The 24,404-nt window shown below is 48.1% G+C and overlaps 1 protein-coding gene across 1 annotated transcript in view; it reads left to right on the plus strand.

The window, feature by feature from the left end:
• Positions 1 to 24,404, plus strand: part of helz (helicase with zinc finger) — a 71,239-nt gene that overhangs the window by 4,160 nt on the left and 42,675 nt on the right. Inside the window, exons 2-16 of the mRNA XM_069194635.1 lie at positions 2,142 to 2,351; positions 3,366 to 3,402; positions 4,875 to 4,999; positions 6,031 to 6,087; positions 6,885 to 6,933; positions 7,247 to 7,322; positions 7,818 to 8,019; positions 9,384 to 9,491; positions 9,788 to 10,085; positions 11,051 to 11,318; positions 13,157 to 13,490; positions 15,332 to 15,462; positions 17,410 to 17,589; positions 19,441 to 19,542; positions 22,854 to 23,032. Coding sequence (XP_069050736.1) covers positions 2,160 to 2,351; positions 3,366 to 3,402; positions 4,875 to 4,999; positions 6,031 to 6,087; positions 6,885 to 6,933; positions 7,247 to 7,322; positions 7,818 to 8,019; positions 9,384 to 9,491; positions 9,788 to 10,085; positions 11,051 to 11,318; positions 13,157 to 13,490; positions 15,332 to 15,462; positions 17,410 to 17,589; positions 19,441 to 19,542; positions 22,854 to 23,032 — 2,338 coding nt within the window. The 5' untranslated portion in view covers positions 2,142 to 2,159. The remainder of the gene's footprint in view (positions 1 to 2,141; positions 2,352 to 3,365; positions 3,403 to 4,874; positions 5,000 to 6,030; positions 6,088 to 6,884; positions 6,934 to 7,246; positions 7,323 to 7,817; positions 8,020 to 9,383; positions 9,492 to 9,787; positions 10,086 to 11,050; positions 11,319 to 13,156; positions 13,491 to 15,331; positions 15,463 to 17,409; positions 17,590 to 19,440; positions 19,543 to 22,853; positions 23,033 to 24,404) is intronic.

Genomic DNA, 24,404 nt, shown 5'->3' on the forward strand with positions numbered 1-24,404 from the left:
TCGAGACACTGGGAGCAGGATTTCTCTCCGTGCTCGTGTCTGGGGTTGTCCACGATTGTGACCGATTGGGTCACGACGCGGGGGAGCGGGCGAGAGCTCCTCCTTACCCCGCTGCAGGTCCCAGAAACCGTCCTGAGGCCTGTTCTCATGACCCTTTGCGCTCGCGTGCAGTACAGCAACTAAGCTCCATGCAGACTCGCCCTTTGCTGTGGTCAAGGCAGTGGCTCTGGGCTTCTTTTAAAGTCTGTCTCTTCTCATGGTTCGTGGTGTCGGAATGTGCCCTCTGTGCTCCGATTGTCTCCTAAAGGAAGAGTCTGTGTCCCAGGCATGCAGAGCTTGGAGTGTAACATTAGAGCACTGCATTGACCAGGGCAGGCTGTCTGTTTTGGCGTGGGAGGGATTGCCAATGAAATTTCCATTGATTTATGTTGCTCAGTGAGAAGGCTTTTTCTTCACCTTCTGAGGTGTGAAGTGCCGGAGAGTTGCTGTGGGTCTATTATTCTAGACCAGGCAGTGGCCTTGTTAAAAAAAAAAATCATAATCAGTCGTGTATTTTCCAGCACGGTTAAGGTTTAGTTGTGTGTTACATGACATTTTTTAAGAAACATAACCTGCTCAGACTTCTGAGCAGAGGGGAGCTGGTCTCCAGCCTCAGCTTCACGATGGAGCTGAAGCAGTGAACACCTTGTCAGGAAGTGTAAAGGCACTCAAACCCTTGATGAACATAATCTAAGTCATTTTATAGTTCCTTTTTCCTCAGTTCCGCACCACATGGGTTATTTATTCTTTGGGTTCCATTTCTTAGCCTGAGACTCAGGGTAGTGTTGTAAATCTCAAGTGGAATAAACGTATATGCCGTGGAAGCAAATTTTTATCTAGAAAAGGATATTTGCCGTCTGCCATAGGTTTGGTCCAAAAGACGTTTAAGCTTTTAGCCTAAAGAAGGTAAGTGGACAACTTTGCAAACATGTAATTTAGTTTGTGGTTGTCCGACAGGGTTGAGATACAGGGCACGTGCAGTGGTTAGCATTGCTGCTTCAGAGTGCTGGGGCCCTGGGTTCAGTCCCACACCTGGAGTGCTATTCAGGTGGAATTTGTACGTTCTTCCCAGGTTTGTTCGGGTTTCTCCTGGATTTTCCGGTTTACTCCCACAATCCAAAGACGTACTGGTAGGTTAATTGGCTTCCGGTACAATTGGCCCCTGGTGTCACTGTGTCCGTGTGCCCTGCGATGGACTGGCGTCCTGTCCAGGGTGTATCCTGCCTTGTGCCCATTTGCTTGCCGGGATAGGCTCCAGCTCCCCTGCGACCCTGAATTGGAAGAAGCAGTTAGGAAATAAATGGAGGCATTGAAACGCACTGTGTCGATGCACAGCAGAAACACAATACAGGGTATTAGAGGTATTGAGCTAGCTTGTTCTCACGCTGCTAACTCGAATTTCACAGGGAGCACGTCTCATCCACAGCAGCTGTAAATTAAGGGATCAGACTGTGTTGTGTACATGTCTCATGGACGATATAAGAGAGATTACTAGTGGTCTGCCCTCGCAGGATTGCTTTGTCGGGCGGGCTCGTTGCGTGCCGATTTGTTAAAAATGGTCCGAAATGTAGTTTCTTATTAATCCTGTGCAACCATCAATTTTGCATCTCCACAACAACACGGTCTGCTTGTCAGGTTATCCTGGGTTTTATTTTGTCATCGGGAGTTTAGGCTGTTAAGATAGTGGATTCCTTGGTTTGGCAGCGGGTCGCTTCAGTTAGCGGTGTTGGGGCCAAACACGTGTTTGACTTCAGGAAAGACTGGAGCATCGGAAGTGCCATTCATTCAGCTGGCGGGTCGCTCAGGGTGGCTCTTGATGCGACCAGAGCTGGGGCGCTGTGACACTGTGACACTAGTGACAGACATGTCAGACTCCTCCATGCTTGGAGGCAGACGTGTTAAAAGAAGCAGAAATGACCCCACCTCCCTTTGTTCCCGAGGAATGTGCTCGGCGGGCAGACGCCGAAGGCGCCGATGAGGTCAGAGTTGTGAAGAGGGGGCAGCCTGGCCTCTGTAGGAAGGAATCGAGGAGGTGTGAGGCAGGCAGTGTGTGCGTGTCTGCACGTGGTTATTTTAAAGCCTTTTGGTCTTGTTTTCGTCAGGAATTCTGTCCCTAAGTCATGGCAGACAGGAGGCCAGAGAAGTCATGTGAAGACGCGTGTGCATCGTTGGGCAGGCGGGAGTACGAGGCGGCGGTGAAGCACTGCACGGAGGCGCTCCTCGCCCTAAGCCTGCGGCCCCGCAGCCCGCCTACACATGGCCTCCTGCGCAGCAAGGCCCTGCTGTTCAGGATAGCAGCTCTTCTGCAGCTGGTGAGTACGCACTGGCCTTCGGCGCAGGCCTGCCTGGACACACAGAGGGGCACTGCCCTGCAACACAGCCCTGCCTGGACACACAGAGGGGCTGCCTGGGCACACAGAGGGGCACTGCCCTGCAGCACAGGCCTGCCTGGACACACAGAGGGGCACTGCCCTGCAGCACAGGCCTGCCTGGACACACAGAGGGGCACTGCCCTGCGGCACAGGCCTGCCTGGACACACAGAGGGGCGCTGGCCTTCGGCACAGGCTACAGGCTATTAGCACACACAGGGGCAATGCCTTTTGGCATGTGCTTTGTGTACACACAGGGGCACTGCTTGCCAGCACAGGTTACAAGGACATACAGGGGAACAGCCTGCCAGCACACAGTGGTGCCCATCAAAGTCATGTTTGTGTTTATAGTGGAACTTGTGTGCTTAAATGGAACAGTTGAAAATGTGAGATTTCTTAAGAAACCAGGCTGCTGGTATTCATTGTTCATCCGAATTAAGATAGGCGGCCCTAAATAAGCAATTATGTAGTAAATTGTGTCATTATAGAGGGTATAATGGTTGATTAATATTGATCTATCCACCCCCGCTCCATCCTCCTCCATGTATAATGAATGGCCTCTTCACGTTATGATTTGTAGCCACAAATTAGTTTTAGCTGCCATTATGCATTATCTCACTTTCCTTCAGTCTTTCACATTTTCTGGGTTTCTCTGCTGTTTTGCCCAGATAGCTTTCAGTGCTGCTTGACAGCCTGCCAGCCTTGACAATCCTCATAACTCCTGTGGGCTGGGGTTGAGCCAGCAGCACAAGGGAACCTCACACTGCTGCCGGTCTCCACACCTTGCTAATCGGCAGCCTCACGTGCAAACAGCTCTGTGCAAAGTGTGGGATGTGCTGGTTTAAGTGCTGTTGGAATATTCACCTTTTATATGACCTTTTGCTGACACTTAATACGAATAGTGTGGAGCTGGAATAGTAATGCAGTGTTCTTTGTTTCTGCTCCGATGCCAACAGAAGAACTACGATCAAGCAGATGAAGACTGCAAGCATGGTAAGTCCCTAACATTCATTCGCTAGAATGCAGGAACGGCTGGTTCACATGGCTGTTGTTAAAAAGACCGGAGCAGCAGGACTGGGGTGGAATTTGTTGAGACATGGTTGTAAAATGCATAAGAATGTAATGTAGTGCTAACACTATTCATTTACTTCAGTAAGCAGCTTTCTAAAGATATTTGTCACTTTCACCCTAAGTTCAGGTTTCTCCGCTGTTAATTGTAGCGGGCCTTCCTGGTGTTGGGTGATGATGGTTCTTGCTTTCCTCCGAAATGTATTGACGGAGGGCCCGTGCTGCTGGATTTTGGGTGGACTTCCTCTCTGGTACGCTGGAATGGCAGCATGGGATGGTGCCATCATGAGACATTGGATATATTCCCCACTTTGCTTTCTGAAATTGTTTCAGTGGCTTCTGTAACGTTAGTGTGCTGTTTCTGCAAGGGTGCAAGGCGCTTTAAAGAGCACGGGCCTGGCCACTGGAAACAGGAAGTTGTCTCTTCTCAAAGACACTCGTCCTGCGTGCAGATTGGCCATTACAAGCAGTAGCAATTAAGACAGGAGTGTTCGACCTGAAGAGAGGGAGCCACAGTATGATTGCGAGATGAACTTTCAGTTTACCGTTTACTTTTAATTGAGGCTTTTCCCCCACTGGCTCAGCCTGTAAAGATGCTCTCCTGAGTGCAGGCTGAGCTCGGTGGCCACGGGTTCAAGTCTGGCTGAGCAGCAGTGTGCAGTTAGTTGGCCTGGGCCCTCAGTGACACAATCACGTTCGTGGTTCTGACACAGGATCTTCTCTAAGATCTCCTCCACCTAGTTTAGTTTGGTTCTGTCATAATCCCACATGTGGCAGTTCTGCGTCATCGGCTCCTCAGCCAAGCGCAGACGCCAAATATCTGAACCTGCGGTTCTTCTCGTACTGAATAGGATCCCTCCTGTAGCAGCACTTCGCCAGTAGGGTAAAACTCACCTGTCTGGCAACCGTCTACTCCCTGCTCGCATTCCCTGTTAGTGGGTGAACGATCCAGTGCCTGGTGGATTCTGCTTCAAAATGATCTGTGTAACAACTGATCCATCCATCCATCAGTCCATCCATCCATCCCTTTTCTAACCGCTTGATCTAATTCAGGGTAATGGGGGAGCTGGAGGCTTTCCCAGCAAGAGCCAGGCGCTGGGCAGGGTCAATACAAGCCTTTCCTTGCACTTGTGCCTGTGACAAACTGAACTGGGCCTCCCAGAAGCCATTTAACCTGCCAGTATGTCTTTGGACTGTATGTGCTGGACTGTGGGAGAAAACTGGAGCACCCGGGGGAGACCTGAGCAAACATGCAAACTCCACACAGACAGCAGCCCAGGGCCCCAGCGCTGCATTAGCAACGCTGACCAATGTGCCCCCATGTCACCCCGGTGTAACGAGTATAACTGCGGTCAGGGGTTTGTTGAGCTGAAGGCCTTGCTGCTTTGCTGTTGCAGTGCTGGCTGAGGGGCTGGCGAAGGGAGGCAGCTCGTTCCAGGCCGTGCTTCGCTGCCTGCTCGCCGAGGGAAGCCTGCAGGAGGTGTCTGGCGTCCTGAACAAGTCGCTGTTCGGGGAACCGCTGGTAAATCCCGCCGTTTTTCCACGAATACTCGGGGAAGGTTGAAGTCCCCGCTCTGTGTCCTCGGCGTGCAAGGCTGTGCCGTAGGTACCTGTGTGATACGAGCCCGCAGCCACAGCGAGGCGGCGTGTTGTCATCGTTGCGTGGATGAGCACGCCTGCCGCCGCCGCCGCCGCCGCCGCCTTGCCATGGAACATGTTTTTACACTAATTAAGGCTTTGCACTGAAGCCTTTCTAAAGAGTGTTGACGATGAGTACTTAATGCCGAAAAAACATCCTGTTGTCGAGAGAACAGCAGCACCTGGGGCTCAGGGCTTTGTTAGGCAACAAAGAGAAAACAGAACGTTTAGCTTTTAAAACTATTTTTTTTTCTGTCCTTCTAGAAGAAAAGCTTGAATCCTTTCTTGAAGTGTTTGTAGTGAACATGAATTAGACTTTGAAATTAGGTGTAGTTGGGGATTGTGTAATATAGTATTCAGAGTGCTGGTGTGAAACCACAGCAGTGCGTTTTGCAGGACTGTATTGTATGGACATGAATTAGTTGCCGTCAGTCCTCAAAAGCTACTCAGTTACTTCATTAATGATTAATTGAGTTAAATGCAGTGAGTAGTAATTGTAAACAACTAATGGGACAAAACGGATTGAATGTACGTAAGGGAATGAATGTCTGTAGATATTATATGTGAAGTGTGTGTAGGTTTTGCTGATTAAATAGGAGCTGGGCGATGCATTAATGGAAACCAAACTGACACTCTGCTCTTGAGCGTGTCCTTATGTAAAGACTTCCTGTGCATGTGGTAGTATCCGAATCTTTTGTGATAGGGAGTTAACTTGGGCAAAGGATTCTCATCCCCGCGCTCTGTGGTTTCAATTTAAATGCATAGAGAGATCAAGCAGTGGTGAGTCAACCCTCTGCATGTCAAAATGAGGGAAAGGGGAAATGAAGAGTTTTTGCTTTTTCTTGTACTGTATATTGGTTTCTGCAAAAGTTCAGTGTGTGCTGCATGTCTCTTAAACATATCTCTTCACTTTAGAATGGGATGGTGACGAAGGATTTGACCAGATTGAAAATGCTTCTCTCCGAGATGGAAGTAAGCGTGCTTGTTGAGTATGGTTCTGGGAAATTACCAAGTTGCATTTGGAAATACCAATGCAAGTCTCAGAATCAACATGTGTATGCTGGAAAATGTTTTTAGATCAGCGGTTTCCTGGTGTTGTACAGGATTATAGACAGTCTTGGCACCAGTCATGTGCAACATTCATGATGAAAAAGTTATTTTGGGAAGTCCTCAGGTTTTACGATTCCTTTTATATTTTAATCAAATGAGTCATTTTGTGCTTAAGCGGGGGATGGAAATAAGAGTCCAACTGCAGAGCAGTTTTGAGTCATTTCAGATTTTACCGTCTGTGGGTTTTTGTCTGTAATCTAAGTCAACACCAGGTCCTGGATCCTTCATGATTATTACATTACAAAGGAAACATCTTGCTTTACTTTGACCTGAACAGTTTTAAGCTTTAAAATGGGAATTTATTTCCTCAAAACATCAAAATGGATCAAGCCTCTGTTCAGTGGGAAATTGTCATCACTGCATAGAGCTCCGGCTGCTATTACTGCGCAGACTGTGTAGCGCTATTTGATTTTGTGAAAAACCTGCTAATGCATCTGCAGACAGGGGCTGTCTGAAATCTTGTAATTATCCCCACTTGCAGCCAGTTTCTCCGGTTTAAGAGAGCCCTTCGCACAAAAAAATAGCAGTACTAGTCTGAAGATTTCCTTTCATGAAGTGGGGATTCTCTCAAAAAAAACTCAATTTCTTGTATGCCTTCATGCAGTATTATTGCACCTCGTTGCAATTGTCTAACACTGGCTGTTTGATGCGCTTAACAGACAGTAAGTAGACTGATGGCCTCGGAGTGCACAGAAGACAATGAGGAAGGTAAGCACATGGCTCTTCTGCAGAAAGAAATCAAAACCAAACTGTTCCCTTTCAGATGTCCGCTGTTACCTATTATAGGTCTGACCCCTGTTTTATTGCTTCTTTTCTGTCTGCCCTCTTACCTTGGTGCATTTATGTATTTGATTTAAAGCACTATGTCGAGAAGGAGTTCAGGCCTGAAAGTAAGACCCCGTGTCCTTTTCGAGTCATTGTTCACGGCCAGCGCAGACTGCCCAGGCTGCAGTTTGCCTGTTGTTAGAGTGCCTGTGTCAGGGGCCACACGTTACACCTGTGCTCTGGTTTCTCTCTGCAGACGAGCAGGATGGGTGGCATTTTCGGCCTCCTCCCCGGGGGGTGACCAGCAGCGAGGAGTACACGCTGTGCAAAAGGTAATGTGGCCGGCCAGGTGCTCTCAGACGCACGCTCAGATAATGCAAGAGTCCGCGCGTTGGTCTGTGAGCTGGAGTTGAGGTCAGCGGTTTGTCTGTTGTCGCATAAAAGTTTGGGGCATGACGCCCGACTTGTCTTAAAACTTGTACGAAAGTAGTTTCTTGCAGCAGCTGAGTTCTAGCACGACCCACTGCTCAGCTCAGCGGTTTGGATATACTCTATTACCCCAGCGGTGTTCCTCTTGAGAGCAGCGTGCAGGCACACCTCCATGCCGGTTGTGTTTACTGATGGCTTTCTAAAAGGCTGGCCGAACCGTGCCGTTGGCGTGTGCCGGGGGTGTGTTGAAGTTCAGAAGGGGAAAAACTGGAAGATGCGCAGGTGTTTTCTTGTGCTCTGGCAGTGTCTTGTGCTGATCAGGTTACTGCAGGTATGATAAAATGTGTTGTGTAGTATCTGTAAGTCCTTATGAAAAGCTGTGGTTCTCCCCCGTGTAGGTTTTTAGAGCAGAGGATTTGCAGATATGGTGCTCAGTGCACCTCGGCGCATTCGCAGGAGGAGCTGACCGAGTGGCAGAAGAGATACGCTTCCAGGCTGATCCGGCTGAAGCAGCAGCAGCAGGAAGGCAAGCAGCTCACTGGGAATTACATGGAGGCCCTCATTGAGAAATGGATGAACTCTTTGTCTCCGGAGAAAGTGGTACGGCTTGCTTCTCTCACGCGGCGAGCGCACCAGAGCATAAAGCTGTGGATTAACACCAGGGCCGCAAGAAAAAACGCTCGGGCTCCCTGTTCTTCCCGACAGCCGGATCACATGAAGGATTTTCCCATTCTGCCTTCTCCCCTGCCCCCCAAAGCCATAAGCAAAAGTAACCCTCCCACTGCTGTTGCAGCTTTGCAGATTGTTCAGGTTAGATCAGGTGAAATTCACGGCATGGCCCCTTTTAAGGCAGGGAATGCAGCGGCAGTGTCGTTCCCGGGGCTCAGAAATCGGACCGATTTAACCGCAGTGGTGCTCCGCTGAGGATGAGATGCTGCGTAGTTTTGCGAGTCAAAGCAGGATAGTGACTCCCAAGCCCTTTCATGACGAGGCTAGAGTGCCCAGTTGCTGTGACATGGACTGGGCGGCCAGTAGTCTCACAGGCAGGCTGATTCGGGGCCACGTCTGGCCAGTCCTGGTCCTGGGAGGCCGGACGCTCTGCTGGTTGTCTGGGTCTTTTTAATGCGGAGGCACCTGAAGAGCTGGGCGAAGCTGGCAAATTGGTCCGGATGAGTCAGCAGCGTAATGGAGGTTGAATTTAATAAGAGCCGAGTTGGAATGAAACTCCTGGGCTCCAGTCCCGGAGGTGGGCAGCATCCATCTAGCCTGTGCTGCTTTCACAACGGCCAGGGAGGGGGAGGACGAAGGCTCCCGCTTCAGGGGCAATTCTGTTAAAATATATGAAATATAGTAGTACAGTAGTTTATTGCCGTACATTGGAATTTGTAAATACGCTCATCTCTCGGGACATGCACAGTACAACCGATAAAACCACACAATGTTGGCAGTACATTACAAACATAATAAATAATAACAACAGGAACAATAAATATGTTTTGGGACAATAAATATGTAGTAGTGAGAAAAAAACACCCATGGTAGACCATGCAAAAAGTGCATAGTGCAGGTGTGTATTGTGTCTGAGGCATTGCAGTTAGCTTTTGAGAATGTGCACTGCAGGAGGGTAGAAATATACACCTGATAGTGGAGCAGTGCACAAAGCAGGGGATCCCAGCTCGGGGCCTGGGAATCTGGAATCCAGCAGGTCTCTGCAGCTGGAGGCCAGTTTAAACCCCGTTTTAACCTTAACTGGGTCAGCGATGAACCGCTTGTAACTTCATGAGACCTAGAAGCCTCACTCCCTTACGGACCCCAAAGACTGGAGTTTGGAAACCTTGGAATGAGCACGCTTTCAGACGGACACGCACGCATATTTTAAGTAAAGATGACCATTTTGTGCCTGTCACTGCCTTTCTGTATGTAGCGTTTTGAGCCACGGCCCTTTTCTCCTGCCTTGTTCTCAGCTCAGCGAATACCTGGAAGGAGTGAGTGTGGAGCACAGCTCCGATCTGTCGGTCACGGTCACCACCAAGAAGTCGTGCCACTCCTGGACGTTTACGCTCTGCTGCAAGGTCAGAACGGATACGGCCGTCTTTCGGCCCTTTGCCTCTTGTGAATGCATTTCCCCTAATGCAACATGTGATGCCAGATTAATATCGAGAGAGCTAGAAAAGGAGGTTAGTTCTTGTACCTGTAGGTTTGCTACCAACGTTTCTGCCTTGCGGATAATACGTTCAGTGATGTGAAGTTACACTGATGAAGCGAGATGTTTGTTGCTTTGTTCCAAGTGTCGCTCTCCCTCCGTCGCCGTTGCTCGGTGGAGCACGGGACTGCGCGCGGTGTAAAACATGTTCTCGATGCCCCCCAGCCGGCCAGGACGCTGTACCGGATCGCTCTCCTGTACGACGCCCACCGGCCCCACTTCGGCATCACCGCGGTGTCCACTGGGGACGCCTCCAGCCTGCTGCGGCAGCAGGTCCCGGAGAGCTGCCAGGAGTGGGTGGGAGGCAGCGTGGGCCAGAACGGAATGGACCACTGCGTCTACGAGGTCGTCGTGGGCTTTAGCACGGAGATATTCGGGACGTTTCGGCAGACGATCGTCTTCGACTTTGGCTCGGAGCCCGTGCTGATGCAGAGAGTCATGGTGGATGCCGCTTCCATCGAGGGTACGTTCCAGAATGTGCGACTGTATCCGATCGCTGGTGTTGGGGCGGGCGGTGCCCCTTCAGCTCAGTCCTGTTTGGGGGGGGGGGGGAAGGGAGCTTGGAATTGCAGAGTCCAAGCGGGTGCTGTAGGTTTTCCAGATTTTTTTTTTCACGCCGAGACTCGGCTAGGGATGAGGCTGAACAGCTGTGCTCAAGACTCAGGCCATCGCTGCCTCCGCTGTGAGCCCGGCAGCCGTAGGCAGCCTCAGTGGATCGCCTGCCCACAGTGTGGGAGCTGCCGATCCAGGACTGCAGCCTGTAGTCGATGCTTTTTAAAATCACAAGCTGGGGCGCCATCATAACCAGTCGGGCTTTGCGATTGGCGCCCTCTAGGACTCTACGCTGTCCTTTTAATGCAGGTGAAAACACCAGGTAAAGGAGCGATGTCGCTGGGTGGTCAAGCCCTAGACCTTTGCACCTTTGAAACGCCATACCTTGGCGGATCTGTCTGCTGTAGCGACTTTTTAATGCTCTGTAGGTTTACCCCCCTCCCACACCGTTAGTCTGATGGACATTCCCAGGGTCTGCCCCAGACCCCGGTTTCTGAAAATGACCTATTCTCCGACGACAGTGGCCACAGCCAGATGTTAGTCTCCACAATATCACAGCTCTTGCTATTCTTGCCCTGTACCCAGATGTGCCTCTCTCTGGGGGTGCCCTCTCATTTGTTTGTGGAGGGTTGTGGGGCGGTGTTTCTTGGACTAGTCTTCCCGTATTCTGGCTGTGGTTTGGTTCCTTGTTAACGAGCACCCCGCCTTGTCTTTTTCATTCCACCACTGGTTTTGACTTGGTCAGCTTTGATGTTGTGCCGATACAGTTGCCATCAGTCACATTTGAGTTTTCTGAATTGGTTAAAATTGAGATGAGTCCCAGGGCCTCATTAATTTGTCAGAATATTTGAGTTTTGGTCCTGCTCGGCCCTGCAGACCTCGAGCACCTGATGCAGGCGAGGCAGCAGCTCCTGCTGTCAGTGAAACGCTGGGACTCCTGCTGCAAGACGATCGTGGAGTTCGAGCCCAACGAGACCATGGAGCTGGAGCGCAGCCTCCTGGCCCGGTACCAGATCCCTCTGTCCGCGGACCAGCTCTTCACCCAGTCCGTGCTGGACAAGACGCTCACCAAGGAGAACTACCAGTCCCGGCTGCACGACCTGCTCTACATCGAGGAGATCGCGCAGTACAAGGAGGTTGGCAAGTGAGTGTACAAGTACAGGGAGGTTGGCAAGGGAGTGTACAAGTACAAGGAGGTTGGCAAGTGAGTGTACAAGTACAGGGAGGTTGGCAAGTGAGTGTACAAGTACAAGGAGGTTGGCAAGGGAGTGTACAAGTACAAGGAGGTTGGCAAGGGAGTGTACAAGTACAAGGAGGTTGGAGGTTGGCAAGGGAGTGTACAAGTACAAGGAGGTTGGCAAGGGAGTGTACAAGTACAAGGAGGTTGGCAAGGGAGTGTACAAGTACAGGGAGGTTGGCAAGTGTACAAGTACAAGGAGGTTGGCAAGGGAGTGTACAAGTACAAGGAGGTTGGCAAGGGAGTGTACAAGTACAGGGAGGTTGGCAAGTGTACAAGTACAAGGAGGTTGGAGGTTGGCAAGGGAGTGTACAAGTACAAGGAGGTTGGCAAGTGTACAAGTACAAGGAGGTTGGAAGTTGGCAAGGGAGTGTACAAGTACAAGGAGGTTGGCAAGGCAGTGTACAAGTACAGGGAGGTTGGCAAGGGAGTGTACAAGTACAAGGAGGTTGGCAAGTGAGTGTACAAGTACAAGGAGGTTGGATGGAGGAACGTTTCGGTCGTGGTGGTGGTGGTGGGGGGAACGTCTAGGACTGTACAAACCCCATGCTCACCACAGCAGCTCTGCCCCCGGGGGTGACCGCAACCGACTGGGGACTCCCTGCCCCGTTGGGGTGACCGCGGCGGAGCGCTGGAAGGGGTACTGCTTGGGCTCCCGGGGGACTCCACAGTGTTTCCTCCATCTCGCGGTGGCAGTCTGCTGGTCGTGTTGATGCTTTTCCAGTTTGTATTTTTTTAATGCATTTCCTGTACTTATACACACTCTTCTATGATCTATAACTTAGTGTTTTTACAGAGAATCTGATGGTTTATTGACATTCTGTAAAGCACCTCAGTAAACAAAAAGATGGAAACCTTTTGCATGTTTATGTGACGTGCTCACTTTTTATATTCAAGTGAAGGTACTGCACAAGAAAACTTGTTGCAACAAGGTGCTGGCGATGTTAAGTTCTGGAAGCTTCTTGGGAAATTACGTACGATTATGAACGTCTGATTGCTGCGTGTACTTCATGTCCACTAGGTGGCAGGGTAGCTCTTCAACTGAGGAGAGCACCTCTTTTTTTTTTAGCAGAAGAGAGAGTATGGTGGATGTGGGTGGGTGCAGTTTAAGCATTTTAATAATGCATGTCCTAAAGGTGTCTCCTGAGAATTGAGATGGTTTGAGATTTGTATTAGAATAGAATTCATTTCTTTTAAAATGGAAATGATTTGCAATTTCATTGCTAATGCAGCACCTGCTGCTCGGTAGGGATTTTTATGTTTATTTCTTATAAAATATCTGAAGCGGACCAGCAGACTTATTAAGTTATTAGAGTGATACAAACCCGATTACACAGAAGTCACAGGAGTAACCTTCTGGGAAATCCAATAAGAGAAAGTGACTATTGCTGTCTGTTCCAGGACTTTATTTTCCATTATTTATGGCCTTTTTTCTTGATTCTCTTTCCCTTTAAGATGTGCCTAGAAGGCATTTAAAAGCCACAAGTTTCAGTTCCTCATCTGGTTTCTTCTTGACGTTCTCAATGGTCATGGTCTTGCCGTGAGTTAAGCATTGACCATTCGTGAAGGGGAAACAGGTGGTCGGCTTGTGGACGAGCGGATCTGCAGTCCAGTTCAGGCTCCGGACACTTCTTGTCCGCAAATCCAGCTGCAACGAGTACAAGTCTCTCTCCTCCTCCCCCCCCCCCTGCTCTTCAGCGCAGCGCACAGATGACTTGATAAAACGCATTTCTGTTTCCTTCCAGGTTCAACATCAAAGTCCAGTTGCAGCTCGTCGCCAGTTTCATGCTCACCGGCATCGCTGGGGGGGCCAAGTACGCCCAGAACGGCCAGCTGTTCGGCCGCTTCAAGCTGACCGAGACGCTGTCCGAAGACACGCTGGCCGGCCGCCTGGTGATGACCAAAGTCAACTCTGTCCTGCTGCTGCCGATCAGCAAGGACAGCAGGGCGCAGGCGTCAGGAACCAAAGAGAAGGTGTACGAAGCCGTGATCGAGGAGAAAACCAAGGAGCACATCTTCCTGAGGGTGTGCAGGGACTGCTGCGAGGAGCTGGGCCTGCAGGCCGACCACGAGCTGCAGGTAACCGGCCCTCTGGGGAGACGAGCTGGGAAGGAACGAGAGCCCTGAAGGCTGGGGTCCCGGCGCTGTCGTGATGTGTCTTATGAGCGCAGCTCAAGGCGCCAGAGAGTCTCCGGGGTGGTGGAGGTGTCCAGGGATCTGGGCCTGCTGCTGTGCAGTGGGTGCAGAATGAGTGTCTTGTCTTGTTTCATATGGGCGTTTTTTTTCGTACCAGTGCTTCCCACGCGTGCAGTCCTCGGGTCCCGAGAGGAGGACATGAGGAAGGGGGTTTCGCTGATCCGGATGAGCTTAGCTGGGTCATTTTAGCCCTTTTGTCTGGGTCTCAAGCATAGTGCAAAACCAGTTCGTGGAGGCAAACCAGCGAAGCATGGCCTGGGCATTGTAGCGTGCTGCTCCCCCTTTCGGTAAAACCTGGAGCTGCTGCAGGCCCCCACTGAGTGGAACTGCTGTGCCGTCACACATGGAGGCCTGCTCCTGATCAGCCACTGCGGGTCCCGCTGGCCACCCTGGTGCAGGCCAGAGCAGCGCACATGCTGGGAGCTTTGATTGGCAGAGACATCTTAAAACACAGAGGATATCGAAAGTCTACACACCCTTCCTGAAATTTCAGCTTTTGTTGACGTAAAGGCTGAAATCAAGACAAATCACGTCAGACCTTTTTTTCACATTTAATAGGACAATAAGTGGAAAAACACATGGATCATTTTTAGGAGAAATAATTAAAAATAAAAAACTTTCAGTGACTTTTGAAAGTGACTCCACTGACGTTTCATATCCATTGTTGGTGCTCTGTCAGAAAAGGTGTGCCAGGAGCTAACTGTTGTTGCTCTGGTTTGTAGGGCTGCTGTTACTGGTTCCATTCATGCACAGCAGCTTTTCAGATGGTTTGGTTCTTCAGAATTGAAAAACCTTGCTCTGCATCTGCTAAGCACAGATTTTTTTAAAAGCCGGCTTTAAGGACTTGAAGGTGAAAGACTGCACTATCGATTCCAAGTTAGGAAAGGTTACATGCCTTCGCAAGCCTTGCTCTGAAAACGATTTAAAAAAGTTTAAAAGACAGGAGATTAATCTGACAGATTATTTTGCTCGAGAGTGGCATTTTCTTTTTGTCTCAATGGCAAAACTGACCTCTGAGTAGCCAATTACCCGCTGGTGAAGGCCACTGTTGTCTGTTATTTAGACACGGAGAAGCCAAAGTGCAGGAGAATCAAAGCGCCTCGTGTTTTAGAAGCTGGAGACTAAACTAATCACAACTCCACCTGTGGTGCGATAGTGTGAGAGCTCACATCTGGGAGCTTTTCTGATATCCAGGTCTTTAAGCAACTTGTGGCGGTAGATTTCTCCCAGCCTCTTCATCGTTTCGGGGCAGAGTGTCTGTAGCGTGGCCTACAAAGAGAAGTGGCACGCTCATGGGACAGGAGGGATGGCCCTAAATTCCGATGCCTCTCCGTGTTAAAAATTGGATCCCTCGTCGGCTGCATCAAAGTCAGGTCAATCTGGTGTTCCTGCTCCCAACATTAGGATTTGAAGGTTTAAAAAATCGCAAGTTAATATGTTGGATGTGGGCTGGTTTTTAAACACGATAAGTCTGTGGTGTTCATCGTCTTCATTTAACAGTCCGGGAACAAAGGTCTCTGGCCAGCCTGTCTATTCCCATACGCCCTGTGTGGGTATTTTTCTAGTGTTTATAAGGACAACAGTGTGACATGTCTATCTGATGTGAGTGCATAAGGAATTCCCAGTGTGACACTCGGTAAAGCAGAGACTTGGTCATTGCAAAGGACTTGCTTCAGGCTTCGGAGCCGGCGGGAGGGACTTGACGTTGCTGTTGTGCCCGACAGGTGGAGCTGCAGTTCCAGCTGAACCGCCTGCCCCTCTGCGAGATGCACTATGCACTGGATAGGATCAAGGATAACGGCATCCTGTTCCCCGACACCAGCCTGACCCCCACCATCCCCTGGAGCCCCAACAGGTACCGTCCAGCGCCGAGCGCATGCCGACCGCAGGTGGGAGCAGGTGTTCCCCGGGGGGGTGCGTGTATGAGGGCTTGGTCTTTCCTAGATGAATCAACAATGTCCCTATGTCTTACCTCAGTGCATCCCAAGATACAGCCTGTGATCGTTCCTCCCCACAGTAGGACCATAACCTTTGAATCCTCAACCTCGTGTTTGCTGATTCATCATTTCTGCTAACTGCCTGCCTGGTGCAGAGAAAACAAAACTAACCCTGTAATAGAATACTCTGTGTTCTAGGGGGGGTGGACGTGTTTTTTTTTATTTATTTTCTTATTTGCATCTTTTGAACCTATAACGTGGATATAAAAGTCAGGCTTGAGAGAGTTTTGGTTTGATTTGCATCTTTGGCATCTCTCTGCTCGAACCCCGGTCTGAAATGAAGTTCTGCCATGAAAGATGTGGCTTTTGTTGTTTTCACTGTGTTACGTAGGAAACCACAAAAATAAAGTGAGTGTGGGCAAGGAATGTTGTATAATACAGAGTCCTCGCCTCGAGACAGGAACTCGAGTGGTGTGATGTCAGTTTTTCCTAAACGTACACTTAAGCCACCTTGTCTCTGAAGATAAGACTGGCTGGATGGTTCTGTGACTCGGCTCCAGCTCTTTGGAGTAACTACTGAGAACCTGTTGCAGAGGACTATTTGCTTATATACTTTTTCTGCCTGTCACTCCCACTATGTAATGAACAGCCCATTGGACATATTTTAGGGTGCAGAGCCAAAGACAACAGGCTTAAAGAGGACAGTGAGGCGAGTCATCAGCCTCAGCAACACAGCCCGCCAGCAGCCCCTGGAAATACAGACAAGATAATTAAACTGTTTGCATAATCTGCTGTTCAGTAGGAGTGCTGAGGCAGTTCATGGCTTTTAAGCTTCAATTTCACTTTTAACTTCTTTAACATCTCAGTAGCACGAGGGAGCAGGAAAGCCTTATTACTGAGTAGCTTTGGATGAAGTTCATCCAGTGTGTCGGATATTTCTTGATTCTTCTGGGTTTAGTCCTCTTAAGTAGGCACACACCCATATATGTAGAATGACTCTTGGTTTATTTAGATGTATTTTCATAGATTACCCTTTATTTAAACTTGCAGAAGTTGAATCTTCCAGGATGAACGTGCAAGAGCATCTTTGTGATTGCTCTTGGTAAATACTCCTAGCGTGCATGTGATGAGTGTAGCTGCTAAGTGTTGCCTGAGGGACGACAGATGCTGCTGCTGAGATTCTTGCGTTCCAGAGCAGTTCTCCACACCTGAGGTGCCCAGTGCTTTTGAAGGCATAGCAAATTTGTCACTTCCAGCTGTTTAGAAATTGTTCCTGTCTTGCAGAGGAGAACTATCATCATTACTTTGCAAATACTACGCACTTTACAATAATAGGTTCTCTGAGGCCGTTCTCGAGCATTTGTTTGTGCTAATTAGTGTGAAAGCAAAAAACCAATTTAAAGTTCCTGCAGAGATGTTGCCAAAGGTTTCTAGTGCTGCATCGCTGGGCGGAGTTCATGCTTTTCTGTCTGCCGGCTCTTTCATTTATTATGAATATAAACTGTTACGTAACTCTGTCATAAAACCCTTATTAAAAGCTGTACCACGGTAACAAGCCAGCGTTGTGAAACTGCAGCTCTGTGTGCGTAACCTTTTAAAGTGAATAATTTTCCAATTAGCAGTCTGAGTGTTTTCCAGTGTTGCGTGGGGCAAGGGGCAGGGGATAGGGCTAGGGCTAATCTTCGGAAGCTGCAGCAGCCAGACGGATGTCCTGCGGCTTGAATTGCCTCTGCCCGGTCTCGTACTGACCCCCGGTCGGCGTCCCCCAGGGCTTAGGGAACTGAGACAGTGCATCGGGGGGGGTCTGATCTCGGGGCACGGTCACCTGCTCTCTGTGAGCTCCACTGTCCCGTGTGCCCCTGCAGGCAGTGGGACGAGCAGCTGGACCCCCGCCTCAACGCCAAGCAGAAGGAAGCCATCCTGGCCATCACCACCCCGCTGTCCATCCAGCTGCCCCCGGTGCTCATCATCGGTCCCTATGGGACAGGGAAGACCTTCACTCTGGCTCAGGCTGTCAAGCACATACTGAAGCAGCAGGACACCAGGTGAGCCGTCTTTTTCCCCGTTTGCTCCAGGTCAGGAGTTTGAGTGCCCATTGTAGACCGTAGGGTTTAGGGCTGATTCAGGCTTCCTGCTCTGTAAACAGGGTCCTGTATTGCCAGGGTTAGTCTGCAGCGAGCCCGGGTCCCTTTAAGGTGTGCTCTCTTATTACTGTGGAAGCAAAGATAACTCCTTGCCCAGTGAGCCACTGGTTCTTCCAGAACTGAGCTATATCGCTGTAAATCCACAGAGGAGGACTTCAAGATGTTTTTCTGTAATCATCATCGGTATCCTTTTACACTGCTGTGCCGAAGTCTGAGACGTGATGCACTGTTCTGCTCTCGTCACTCAGTTTCTCCTTTACACAGAAACACGGTTCTAATGCACTGCAATCACAGCCTGTTTTAAGGTGAAAGTTCGTCCTGATAGACCTGTGTTTTGTAGTAGAGGAAGCAGCCTTTTATTTTTAGTAGTGGAGTGTTAGTGGAGGCTTTGAGTAAATTATTGATGCTTGTAATGTAACTGCTGTTTCTGAGGTGTTTGCCAAGCACTGTAAATACGGCTTATCTGCACGATATCTAGGCTTGTCTCTTTTGTGCCATTTTGATTATGGGTGCAGAAAGTCAAACATAAATCGAAAGTTGTTTTGGTCTTAAATTGTGCTGTTAACTCTCCAGAATATTTAAGGACTTAACAGTTCGTAATTTGTTCTCCACCTGCTGAAAGCTAAAAGCACTTCTGCCAAGGATTAGGAATTTAGAAATTAAATGTGTTCACGGAAGGCGACGGTTTATTGAGTCATCACTCCCCTTTGTGCAAATGCAACAGAGTGTATCGGAAAAGCTTCAAAGACGCAGCTCTCTCCCCGACTAAATAAAACCGTGCAAAGGTATATAAAAGGCTTGAACAGCTAATTAAGTGAGAGTTATCACATTAAATAGATAAGCATCCAGGCCTCTGGGTAGACATGCAGGTGGCACTGGGCTTAAAACAAAAACTGGGAACTTTAATATTTGAGAGAGTTTTACTAAGGCAAATTCGGAAGATCTGCCAAAGAACCCCACGTTGTTCAGTATTATTAAGGTGTTTGGATCAAAACCAAAGTAGCAATGCTGCATTATTATGGTGCATCTTAAAAACAGTATCACTTAGTTAAAAAATCTGTTTAGATTTCAGTTTATAGAAGGCTCACTTCCCACTGTCTTTCTTTAGGAACCTCTTAATATTTTTCCCTATGTTGGGGTGAAAGGATGAATTTGCCCTCTCATAAAGAGGCTTTGCACGAGACTGGTTTCACCGGATTAAAAAAAAAGTAGTTTCTTTGCATTTAATTATTAATCCGTTTGCTTTTAACATGTACTAAAAAATGGGAAACATTTTTTAATATTAATTCCTGTCAATGTATGTGCGTGTCGACATGTTAAATGAAAAGTAAAATACCTCCTGTGTAGGCAGAAAAGGCTAACTGGAGAGACCCACTCACTGTGTGAATATTGGCCACAGAGCGGCCTTTCAAGACGCCACTTTCAATAAGATTGGTGCATTAATGACCAAACAACACAGCTAGGGCATTTAACAGAAGAGTGATGCATCAATATTTGATCAGGTTTTAGAGAAATCCCCTGTAGGTCTCGTAGGTGTTAGAATATAAAGGCTTTAGCGTTTACATCTCATGACTTTTTTTTGAGGTTTTTACTTCATGAAGTGGCCTTCTTGACAAAGGTAATGGAGAGTCTGTGAAGTGTGAGTCTTTCCAATTGCCTCCGCTGCTTCGATTCAGAAAATGTGCACAGGTCTTCAGGTGAGAGCTGCGCTGGGTTTATTAACTGAATCCCTGTGTTCGCATTTTGTTGCAGGATCCTGATTTGTACCCATTCTAACAGCGCTGCTGACCTGTACATAAAGGACTATCTTCATCCGCACGTTGAAGCAGGCAATCCGCACGCCAGGCCTCTCAGGTACGGACAGGTGACCCCGCACACTCTCAGAACCACAGCTTCCTGAAACCACTGTCATTTTGTCCGTAAGGTGGTCAGCTGTGGGGAGGGGGGCTGGACTGTGACCCATACAGATGTTTCTCGTACACTCCCTCTGTGCACCCCCAATGGTGCTGTCTCCTCAGAATTCAGATAGTATGTCTTAGGGGAGGAAAAGATGTGTGAATCTCTGATTTGTACTGCCTGTTCATTTGTTTTTTACTGTGGGAATCTTGTTAAACCTGTCGAGATTCTGTGGAAAGCGGGATGCCTGTGTCCTGGGGTACTGCTCTGGGGGTGAGGTTTCCTGTGCTGTCTCGGGGTCCAGCGAGGAGCTGGAGATGGCCGTCTCTCCTGCCGCCAGGCTCGGGTGTGATAGCTGGGGTTCTTTGTGCATCTGTTTTCTGCCCCTGCTGGGGTTCTGTAACAGCAATAAGCTGCTTTTCCACTCCAGGGTGGGCTGGGGCTTGAATTCTATAAATTTGTCCCGTGACAGAAAAGCTGTTGTTTACATTTTTTAAAAATCTCTTTTCCAGTTTTGCCTGGGATAGGATTGACTCTTGTTCTGTAGTCTGTTGGTGTGCGGTTTGGGGTAAATGAAATGTGACTGGGCTGAGAGTCATTCTGGTAACTTATTGCTCCAGCAGTTCATATGGTTTTCATTTTAATTGACCTGGACCCTTGTTGTGAACTTGAAAGAAGTCCCAGACATGGCCGTTTTTAATTGAATGGACTTCAGTTCAGTAAGTGAGGAGGTCTTTGTGGGCGATGTCACTGCTTTCCGATAAGGCTGAGATGTGTTAATATGCGTGTGTTTTTAGATGTACTGATGTCATGATTTTAAGATTACTATGAACCATTTTACTGTCTCCAGTTATCTGAGCATAATAGCCTGTGACACCAACATTGGTCTATAATTTCTCTCTCGAGATCCTGGATCACAGTATTGTGGCACTGAGCTCTCTCCCTGCCCTGGGGGGGGGGGGTGTGAAAGCAGTCCATTGCATGGAATAATAACCAGAGTCACTTAGCTTCTGTTGGGGGATCCCAGGACATTTGAGACATTTACTGATTTCATTCTTTCAGTCTCCACGGTGTTCATTTGCCTGGAGCTACTAAATTTGAAATGTTCATGTTCATAGTTTGGGGCTATCCCCCCTCCCTCGTCTGTGCAGTCTCTTTCCTCTCCACAGTCACGGTTGACTCTGGAGGCCTCTTAGCTTGTCATTCGTCCGGGGGCATCCCGAATTGCTCAACCTGTAAAGATGCTCCCCCCAGCAAAGGCTGAGCTCTCTCTGGTCACGGGTTCGATCCTGGGCGATGCCACTCGCCAACTGTGACTGGGATTCCTCAGATGCACGGCTGGCTGTGCACTGCCAACAGTAAGGTGGGGAAGGCTGGACAGGACGCTCTCTCCTGCCAGTGTCACAGTGACATGGAGCTGTCAGTGAGTGACATGCCACTCCTCCAATCAGTGCTGAGCTTCCAAAGGTAGGCGGGTCGGAAGAGTCTGTCTAAACTTCCTCATTATCCCCCAGTGTGCAGCTGAGAGGTTCTTGGTTCTGCTATTCCAAATCAGATGGGTATAACATGTAATTTTCAATTGTAAATACCCCCCCCCCCCCAAAAAAAAAAAAACTAATTTGTCCTCATTTGTGCAACAAGCTTAAGCACACACATCTTTCATCATTTTTTCACCCCTGTGCTCAGCTCTGATTATGTTGCATGCCTGGAGACGGAGCTGTCCTCATTGGGACACGGCAGGGGGGTCAGAGAACACTGTGAGATATCACCAGTAACTGAGCTGGATATTAGCAGAGGCGTCTGGTCTGGACACGGCCTAGCTGGACTGATGCGCTGGGGCTCAACAGCCCGTCTCTCTCATCAGTCTTTATTTGCCGTGTGGCTGACGGACAGGCTAGAAGATCGACTTAAGTGGGCAGTTTCTTCTCTTCGTTTTAAGCGCTCCAGCACTCTGTGCACTTTTCATGTCAAGCTGCTACGTAGGACAGAGCTGACACGAGAAGCGAAGCGTAAATTATTGGAATCTCGGGCTCTTCCGAGAGTCCAGTCTGGCCTCTGAGGTTTGGCAGTTTCTCATCTCGGGGTGCTGGAATAGATTATCATCCATCATCAAGGCACGGAATCGCCTTTTCCCTCCAATAATCCCTTGCCATGCTGTTTGTTGCCGCAGGTAAACTTCCACTGCAATATTATCCGTTTTTTTTACAGAAATCAATATTGTTACAGAAATGCAATAACATCTGCTTGCTTGAGCCAGTTTCTGTCTTCACTCAGAAATGACCGATCGGTTGTCCTGTGAGTGGGTTAACCTTTTGCCCAGATTGTGTCTTTTGAATTCTCCAGCACGCTCCAGCTCACCAGCTCCGTTTGGACCGGAATGTCTCGGCGGTGATTTCCAATGCAGAGTTGAATCGTTTTTTTTTTTCAGTAATGGATCGTTGTCACTTTAGGCTCAGTCGAGTGCCGTCTTTTTCTGCTTTGTTCCCAATTGTTTGCAAATCTTTTAAAGAGCCGAGCAGATGGCTGTTATCATGCAGTGGTGCAGAAAGCGTTGAGGGGGTCGAGTTCATTAACTCGGCATCCCTTGTGTTCATCAGAGCACTTTCCGATGTATTTCATTGGTTTTAAAATATAAATTAATTATATTAGCTGTATTTAAAATATTAGACAATTAGCTGTCAAAATAGTTTTTATATATCGTGTTACTACACATACACACTTGAACATTTAAACTCAAATGTTTCACATCTTATAATGAGAGCTAGGAAATGATAATTGACTACATTCATAAGCTTGCTGATTGCCAGCTCACCTTCAGGAATTCATCTGAATTTACACCAGACTTTTTTTCTTGTCATTACAGATGTGTGCACAGTTCCCAAGGCAATCGTGCTAAATTAACTGCCCTTAAAATATAGTGTTAGCAAAGAAAGAAAGGTGGAACCTGCAACACCTCTCTGTCAGCAAAAGATATCTGGCTTTCTGATGACTTAAAGGACCCATAGTTCTGTTCGAAGTGGCGGTAACCTTGGTGTCCTGTTCAAGTCCGACCTGAGGCTTGTGCACTCCTGCCTTCCCGAAATTCAGCTGGTGCAGCAGTTTCTCCTTCCTGCCCTCTGTGGTGTGGCACCCCGGAAGGGGGCTGCTCTGCACTTTAGTACTCCTTTACGCATGATCCTCTGGCACGAAAAATCTCATATAGAAGCTCTTTAAGAACAAGTGAGCCCTTGAGTTGCTTAGCCTGTGTCTTTGTGTTTGTTCTTTTGTAGGGTATATTTCCGAAACAGGTGGGTGAAGACCGTGCATCCCGTGGTGCAGCAGTACTGTCTGATCTCCAGCACGCAGTTCACCTTCCAGATGCCAGAGCGCGAGGACATCGAGAAGCACCGCGTGGTGGTGGTCACCCTCAGCACCTCCCAGTACTTGTGTCAGCTGGACCTGGAGCCAGGTGAGAGGGAGCCCTTCGCTGATCGGGGGCTATGCTGATACCGGGGGGTGTTCCAGGCAGCTTTGGTCCAATTTCTTTTCCAACCTCAATTCAAAATTAAAATATAAAGCTCTGCTCTGATGTCCATCGTCACGTGAACTTGTCCAATTTAGAATGTGTGAAATGGGAATATCTTCTGTGCTTTGCTAATTAAACACTTTCATGTTGCTGTTGGGTTGACTTCTGTCAGAGCTGTCCACTTCAGGTCTTGAAGAGCCTCAGCTTCTTCGAGTTTGACTTGATTGATCAATCTGTTGTTTCCCCAGGAGGTATCGAACACGATTTATAAATCGTGCTCATTAACCATTAAGTTCATATATCATGCATATTAGACTGTGGCTCTCCAGGATCAGGATTGGACAGCCGTCTTCCATGCAATTTTGATATGTAGGAAAGTTATTGATATCATACTGCTGTATTCCACTGCTCACAGGCCAGTCGTTAATAAATTGCTGTTCTTAGTTTACAGTTTTGAGTGGAGTGTCCTAAATCATGCTATATAAGTGTGAAGAAAATATTATTATTAATAATATTACAACTACTACTACCATGATGGCTGTGCACAAAGACTTGGCAAATTTGAGATTTCGAGATGCAAGTTCTCCAGGTTATCCAGTTAATTGAAGATTTGCTGCACCTGAACCAGTTAAACAATTAAGTATTAATACAGAAGTTAAAGGCCTGGTGCAGTCCCGCAGTTGCTTTGATTGGAAGAGTCATGGCCATCTTATCTGTGCACCAGATTATCACTGTCTAATTTAAAAGAATGTAACTTATTTGAAATAAGATTTTCCAGATGACAGACACTTTAGTGCTTAACTGTTTAATTTACAATTAAAGCCCTCTGTGAATTGAAATAAGGCAGCCGAGATGAGTACTTAAGTGACTATCCTCTGGAAACATTTGTATTCAGCATCAGCATTGTGATAATTGCCACGAGCTTAATGCTGTTTTAAAAAGACCACTTCTCTCTGATTTTCAGAGGAGCCTAAGGACTGTTCCAGCAGGTCTAATCATAAGGTTGTATCAGTGTTATAAAACATTTGTCACCACCCTGACTTTGCTTATGGGAGCAATAAAGAAAACAAGATGTCTTCAGATGAGATAAGGTATCTGAAATGATTCTGGCTTGAGCCATCACACGAATAATAACTTATTAAAAAACACAGTTTGGTGGAGCAGGCAAATAGCTGGGTTTGAATGTGTCAGTGGAGAAGTCTGCTGTTGCTTGGAAACATGATCTGCCTGTCTAATGCTCTTTACATCATTATCTTCTTCTCATCTCCCCAGCAGTAAGTTTTGCGTTGATGAAGATCTGATTTAAATGAGACAT

Source organism: Lepisosteus oculatus, chromosome 9 (assembly GCF_040954835.1).
Source record: "Lepisosteus oculatus isolate fLepOcu1 chromosome 9, fLepOcu1.hap2, whole genome shotgun sequence".
Taxonomy (NCBI): Eukaryota; Metazoa; Chordata; class Actinopteri; order Semionotiformes; family Lepisosteidae; genus Lepisosteus; species Lepisosteus oculatus.